The sequence below is a fragment of the Frankliniella occidentalis genome, unplaced genomic scaffold (genome assembly GCF_000697945.3).
Source record: "Frankliniella occidentalis isolate FOCC.00 unplaced genomic scaffold, Focc_3.1 Scaffold537, whole genome shotgun sequence".
Classification (NCBI taxonomy): Eukaryota; Metazoa; Arthropoda; class Insecta; order Thysanoptera; family Thripidae; genus Frankliniella; species Frankliniella occidentalis.
The window spans coordinates 65,589-73,288 of NW_026267654.1; the positions used below are offsets into that span (position 1 = coordinate 65,589).

Here is a 7,700-nt window from a genome sequence, read left to right on the forward strand (position 1 = left end):
GGTGAGAGGTGAGGAGAGGAGCTCCCGCGCTGTCTCCCCTCCTCACCTCTCACCTGCACGCGGTCGGTGCCGACCGCCTGCCGGTCAGCTCGGTCGGTCGGTGAGGGGACTTTTGCAGAGCTCTGCCCAAGATCGAATCGGGTATCTCAGACACTCCTTTGTTAAGTGAGATTTGCCCCGCTAAACGGAATCAAATTGTAGCATTATATGTCTCTACATACATATATACAAATCAATATGTTTAAACTTATCTTGAATAAGGTTTCATTATATCTAAACTAGTGATGTTAAACTCCCAAAAATCCGCGAGTGAAGCGAGCGAAATTTTTTTTGGTGCTTACGCTAAGCTCAAAATTTAGACGTTTAACTTCAAGGTGAGAGTAAGTGGCAAATTTTGTTTCTATTGGCAGTTTAAAGTCAATGAAAATTACTGCTTTTGTTTGGATTCAAAAATGTGTCCACAGCCGCATCTTGCAATGGATACAAATTGTGTCATGACATTAAAATCCCCAGCTATCCCAGTTAGTTAGTGTGCACATTTATTTTGAATGTTAAGAGGAGAGTATACTGAAAAAAATGACACAGCACCTAATTTAATGGATTAAGATAAAATCTAAAGAATAGACAATATCAAAAAGGTAATTTATAATTGTTGTAGCACTTTCAGGATTAATTTAATCCATAGAATGCCAAAAACCTGTGCGCACAGAAATTTTAAACGTTACGTAAACTTCAAAGTTAAAAAAGATCTGTGCGCAAAGTTTGTTGATGGATTTGAACATTCTATAGCTCTTATTAGTTTTCAGAGTGAGTAGTACTACTGCTATTATAAACCACTTTTACGATTTTGTCTCCTGTTTAGACTTTAAGGATTTCAGTATACCGTCCCCTTAATCAGTGCAAAATTGCAAAAGTTATTCTGTTCTCTAAATTTAGCCACACATGCCGCAACGTATATGCAAATCTAGTAATCGTTGTATCCCAGAGCCACTGTTAAAATGTAAATCTTACAATTCAGACAATTTTGACTGAAGCAAATCTCTCAGAATAAAAAATTCATACTAATGTTTACTCTGAAATATGATAAGTATTATTAGTCACAATTTAAAGGAATTAAGTCTGAATTTCTGGTTTAGACAAGTTCGTTTGAATTTTCAGACTTAAGTATTAGAATTTCGACAAATTTATGTGAAAAGTCCCTAGTCTGCATAAGGTAGTCTGATTTTCAAAAACAAAACAACAGTGAGGGAATTGCGAGCACTTGCGAGTCTGTATGGAGCTGTCTGGAACTACGTGCTTACACGAAGCCGCCACGAACTCTGAGTTTGAAGGTTTGAAGTGTCCGTATAGCAACATTAAGCATTTTTCTCTTTAATTCTAGGTACAGATACCGGTGGGGATCAAATAAAAACGATGTTCACTGCTGCCAAGAGCTTGATGAGTATTATGTCTGATGACGATGACCACTTTGATCCAGAGAAGGTTTTCAGTAAGATCCAAAGTATAGCGACGGCCGTCAGCGCTTCACATTTACAGGTGCATATGTTAATCTACTGTGTATAGCTAACTAAGTTCTTCTGTATCGCGAGAGGCTGTTAGTCTGATCTGAGGGGTTGTTAACTCCTATTGGCCGTGTACGAAGTGATATTAAGTAAGTATTATTAGTGGTAGCGAAGCCTATTACTGCTTACTGCAAAATTAAAACGTTTTATGTGGCTATTTGTCGGTAATCTGTAATCAAGATAACTGGACAACAAACGTTCTTCAAATTTTTATAGCCACTTTGAATCTAAAAAAGCCAGATCTGTAATGATTTGTGTCCCTCTAACTCTACATTTAGCCGAAAACGGTCAAAATTTACAACGCTCAGATAATATCGCAAATTATTGATTTTTCCGACGCGTCCTAAATACAATGTTTTGTCTACGGAGCGACATTTTCTAAATGTCTTGTCTACAAAACGTCGTTTTCGCAATGTTCTATCTGCTTAAGAAAACCATAGCATACAGAAGCCCGCTTTAATGCTTTCTTAAAAGCAGAAGGGAGGGCTAAAAAGATTAGTTGACAGAGCGAATATATTGGCAAATTTCGGGATATATCTATAATATCTGTATATATAGGATAAGACTATAAGAAATTCGCTAAAGCACATAAGAATTAGTAGGCAGAGACAAGAGTTGGATGCCACAGCGAACCAATCCCAAAATTCGCCAATGTATTCACCCTGGCAATTAATCTTTTTCTTTTCGTGTAATATATTTGTCTCTGTTGCATTAAGAACGGAGATTCCGAATCCTCCGGGCAGGTGGATGAGATGGTCCCAACGTCACGGCCCTCGGCTGCAACAGTGAACCATAGATCCGAAATGAAAAAGGTACAGCGAGATTATAAACGAAAATTAAGAGTTAGTTGCTCTAACTCAGGTTCTAGTAGATATTATTCAGCAAACTAACTGATTTCAGTTCCGGAAGTCAGTTAATATTCAGATAACTAACTGATATCAGTTTCACAAATTACTATATGGTAGTCACAAACAACAAGTGCTCAAGGAAAAGGGCCTAGTAGGAAAATATTACCAGTACTACGGATGTTTAGTTTGCGGAAAACACAATCTATACAAATAATTTCAGCACTCAGTTGGCTGATGGCGTAAGCGCTAGCTTCACTGTTATTCAATTTATTTGACGCACGTCACATCGACGCGTCCTCGCAACAATATCCTATCTGTTTTGCTGCCCGAAAGACTAGCCAATCTGTTTCGTTTCCCCCCCTAAAGACTAGCCTATCTGTTTTCCGGCAACCTCTGCAGCGCCGCTGTGTTCTTTTTATTGTAAGTTTGCTAATATGAACAGAAGAAGAAAGTAAACACTGCAGCGCGTCCCTTACAGATCAAGAAACAAATGGAAATTTTCCTTTTTTTCTACTGTTAATATTAGCAAGCCCACAATGAAAAGAAGACAGCGCTGTTGAGAGTGCCGAAAACCAGATAGGCTAGTCTTCCGGGGCAGCAAAACAGGTAGGATATTCTTGAACGGACGCGTCACGCGTCGACATTCCTTTGCTTGTGAAAACTGTCTTATTCCTTTGGACGCTATTGTCACGTTATTTATCACGATTTAGCTAATGTGGCAGTTTTTGCATAGTAACCACATGCATTTAGTACAGGCGGTACGGGAAATTAAAATTAAAATTGTGATACCAGCAGGCCACTTGGCACAGTTGTTCATAACACCGAAATAATTGATTTGGCCGGCAGCGCCTACCTGAGGTCACGTGCGGTGGTAGGTTTTTCGGGGGTTCAAGTTAGAAAAACTACCCCTAACACCGATTGTGCTGCAGATTTGCTAAAGACATGATCGAGGGGTCTATTCCACCATTATTGCACTCGAGCAACTAAAATGTGACAGAACAAATACTCAAACGGAAATGTATGTTCCTATTTATGGGTATTTTATGAGAAATTTCGCCAAAATGGGGCGTAATTTACACTTATTTGCCCAGAACGTTATGAGTATCGATTCGATGGTTCTGAGGGCATGTGATCCGTTGGGTATGCTTAAAATGAGGATGGGGAACTTTTATCATGTGTTATGACGATCGGCGCACTGTCGGGGGCATCCAAAATGCAAAATATGGTAGTTTTGTGCTACAGGCGTGATCCAAAGGTCGATTGAACCCGGGAAGACCCGAGAAACGCAAAAATGCAATCCAAAACCATTTCCAACCGACGGCTGGGAATGCCTGCTACCTGCCGAGCCCACGGACAGAGATACACTGTATTCTGTATTCCAACGAAATTCAGGGCACATTCATCTGAAATCCTCTATCTGCCCTGATGAAAGGCTGAGGTATGGCCGTTGCACCCAAGTCCAACACCAGGCACACACCATGCAACGCAGGCACAGCGGCCACTCTGCCACCGAGCGTAGATTGGTAGATGGGCGAGCTCAGGACACCGTCGGCGGCTCCACCGCCAACCTGAGCACAAGCACGTCTAGCTACGCCCTGTCACAACCGTAGTACTGGTAGTGTTTTCAGTACCAACTCATATTGGAGACAACCCCAAAGTGCATGGTTTATCAAATTGAAAAAAAAAAAAGCATGCTGTTGTGATTCATCATTTTGACGAATGTCTAAATCATGATTTGACGAAATGGTCATGTCCTGCTTTTGTGATTCATCATTCTGCTGTGGGCACGTGCAATCAGTCAACATGGCGTAAGTCTACAAAAATCCTTGGTCTGACGCCACATTAAAGAATCACCTTCGGACTTATATGCTATTTTGTCAATTCACTAAATCACAATTGGACTTGTGCCGTTTGGAGGAACTGCGCTTAAGTGAAACATCTTAATGACACTGGTCTTATTAAAGATAATTAAGTTTAACACAACCAAAATGTAAAGAATATGCTAACTAATCTGAAAATGAGATGAAACGTGAATTTTGGCTAAAGGTACTTACGCCGCGTTTACTCATAGTAGAACTTAGATAACCTTTAGAGAAATAAAAATGACGAACTGTCGTTCTGGCTGAAAAACTATTCAAAGTGAAAATTCAAACATTCACATCACACTTTGAAAACCTTGAAACATCGATAACTTTTTCCAGACACTGCGACACACGAACTCGATTTTGAGTTACCGAAGTGGACGCTTGGTGCTAGGCGTGCTGGCAGCAATATTTAAAAACACACTTACACAACTTCGTGCCCCCTCCTAACTCCCCTCTCCTCGAATATATTGGCTTGAACGTTTTACATTTGCAGGGGCTTGCTTCAGACGGAAGTGCGACGGCAACTCTTGCCATTCAGGAGCACTACCTGATACGCCGAGAGGAGTGGCTTCGTGTGATGGAACATGCTGTCCGCAACGGCATTCTACCTTTGCTCGATTCTTTTCATCAAGACATGCAGAACGTTTTTAGTGGGCCGGAAAGGTAAATAGTGTGTTTTTTGTGGTTTTTTTGTGAATTACATTCTGCTAAATTTGTCGATTCCCTCTGAATTCAGAGTAATATACTAATGTCTAGGAGGATTGCTTATTATAAAACGAACCGAGTATGTATATACTCTTCTTTAGTATGTAATCCAGTAATGCATAAAATAAGAATATGTTACATACCGAAGTTTTGTATTTTTGGTTAGTAAGTCACATATGATCAGACATATAATACCTTATGGATTTTCAAATAGAAAAAGATTTTACCCTTGGTTGTTTCTTGGGATTTTTACGTACTACGTGTTCCAAAACACCAATGCAGCATTTTCACTTGCGTATTGAAGTACTTTTATATCACCCATGTCTCATCAAAAGCTTGTTTCTATACAATAACCATTGTTTTCCAAGTTTTTCCGAAAAGAATAATCGGAAAAAAATCCTAAGGACTGCACAGTATTCAGATCCTTTGTTAATACGGAGCGTTTACTTTGCAACTGTAATTGTAATTGCAAAGCATCACTTTGTAATTACAAAGTAAACGCTTCGTAGTTACAACGGATCTAAATAGTGTGCAGTTCTGGAAAGCATTGCTTTGTAGGAATTTAACAGTTCTCAATAGAGGTAATAGGGAGTAGTCGGGTCGGGACACGATTTTGGATAGTGGATACCCCCTCGCGGCACGTAGTCTTGCGTACACCTACCCTACGAACCTCCAAACATTTGTTTTGTAAGTTAGTCAAAACTTGCTTTTGTGATGCTTAAGGTGTGCTCTTCCCTTCTTGCCCCAGGTCACGCGCAGCACTATCCCTGCGCTCAGGCCTCGGCGAGGTGCGGCTGGCACTAGCACCTCTGACGGTGGCGCACGGCGGACTGGCTGCACCCAGGGAGCTGCAGCTGTGCGCCGAGCTGCTGGACGAAAGCCTCGGGGTCCTGGTGTCGCTGCTGGATGAGATTGAAGAGTACCGAGAGCAGCTTGCGACAGCGGCGAGCGTGCAGTCACTCAAGTCCAGGATGGTTTCTTGGGACATCGATTTCTGCACGGGGGACGGCGAAAATAAAGAGGAGCTCAAAGAGGGTGTAGCGGTCCTCGAGAAAGCTATCAGGTAGCGTGTTTGAAATGGGTCCAACAAAATTCGTGCCCACCATCCACTGCTGTGTGCCGTGGATTATTAACCAAGATGACGATTGCTGGTCAAATTTCTCCCTGAGCGTCGTATCCCAGGTCATTTAAGGGAAGCCAAGTTTCGAACTTGGGCAAAAATTGATGGTGGGATCTCGAAAAGTGGCAGAAGGAGCCCCCCCCCCCCCCCAATGTATACTTTGGGGTGGGGTTAGGGGGAAATGTTCGCCATTATAAGGAATGGAGTAATTTGATCGGAATTGATATAAAGACATGTACAAAGTTTGGGCAGGGTATTTTGGGTAAGTGAGGGAGCCACGATGTGGTTAATATGGTGTAGGCTCTCCCGCCGATAGTGGGCTAAAAGACCGCCGCGGAAAGACGGCACATTCGTAGTTCCAGAAGAGCCCGGCAACGGTCGACGCCAGCGCTCCTGGCAGCTCTTCTGGAACTACGAATGTGCCGTCATTCCGCGGACCCCTTAGATAGCTCAGAGCCGCCACCGTATTAACTACATCAGGGAGGAAGCACAAACGGAACAGCCGAGAAGCTGGTGGATCCACCATAGACGGCGAAGTGCGCCGTAGACTCTGCATCACCACAGCTCCGCTACCTTCCCCTCTAGAGAATATATCTTCCCCGCGCACCAGGGGCAGAGACGGAACCAGCATTGGACTGGACACTTCCGTGCCCGCCGTTCCGCTTACCCGAAATAAAAGACGCGCATGGCATGACTCCTTCATTTTCAGCGTTTAAGATTTAGTTATTTAGTTTTAGTTCTTAACCGCAATGTCGTGCTTTCATCTAAATGTGTTCTGTATAACATTATTTTTATCATTACTTAGGGCAAACCTTGTTTTGGAGAGGCATAACATGGCAATGCACAGCTATAAGCAATGGGCGTTCCCGTTCGCTTCCGAATATCTGAACCGGACGTCACCGTCGATGGAGGAACGCACTGTAAGAAATGGTGATGGCGCTGCGATAAGGTGAGTGTCTTTGAACGCGTAGAGTAAAACGTCATCACACAAAAAACAGATTAGCTACATCCGGGATAGGTAGAAAAATTAGCTGTAGCAACTCACTTCTTCACCATCCTAAGTACTGACAAGCCACTACGGGTATGGCATTAGCCGCCAGAACTAGAAATTTCGCTGGCCTAGCTTATATGAGTACCGATCACGAATCCAGCAAATCACATCAGCTTTCTCTCAGCTAATTTGTTTTGCGTGCTCTTTCGAAAATCACGCCAAACGCCAACCCTGCAACGCTATTCGTGCATTGACGGAGGCCCTGGCAGAGATGCGTGCTTTCGCCAGCATCGGAGGGCTGTGCGTGCTTTGCAATAGAGACAGGCAATATGCAAACAAACTGTGTAATGTTTGGAGCAAAGATAAAGTACATTCGCCTTTAAAAAGAAATGACAAGAAAGTGAATGTCCAATGATGTTTTGACAAAAGGGCGAATGTTCACAGATGTTTTGACAAAAGCGGCGAATGTCCACACCTGACTTGTACATGTTGTATCGGTTAGGTTTCTAATGCGGGCATTGATAGACGTTTTATCCATAGCGGTTATTCGTACAGTCGCCCAAATACCGCTATTTTTGTCCAGCGACAACCTCTTCACTCGCTTCGCTC

General features: G+C 42.6%; 1 protein-coding gene across 2 annotated transcripts in view; it reads left to right on the forward strand.

Moving 5' to 3' along the window:
* The window catches only part of LOC113214373 (uncharacterized), a 30,735-nt gene that overhangs the window by 11,139 nt on the left and 11,896 nt on the right, over nucleotides 1-7,700 (forward strand). The window contains exons 4-8 of one of the 2 annotated variants that reach the window (XM_052275197.1): nucleotides 1,382-1,536; nucleotides 2,279-2,374; nucleotides 4,769-4,938; nucleotides 5,729-6,043; nucleotides 6,906-7,049. In XM_052275197.1, coding sequence (XP_052131157.1) covers nucleotides 1,382-1,536; nucleotides 2,279-2,374; nucleotides 4,769-4,938; nucleotides 5,729-6,043; nucleotides 6,906-7,049 — 880 coding nt within the window. The remainder of the gene's footprint in view (nucleotides 1-1,381; nucleotides 1,537-2,278; nucleotides 2,375-4,768; nucleotides 4,939-5,728; nucleotides 6,044-6,905; nucleotides 7,050-7,700) is intronic. The other variant, XM_052275198.1, reaches the window with a different exon arrangement.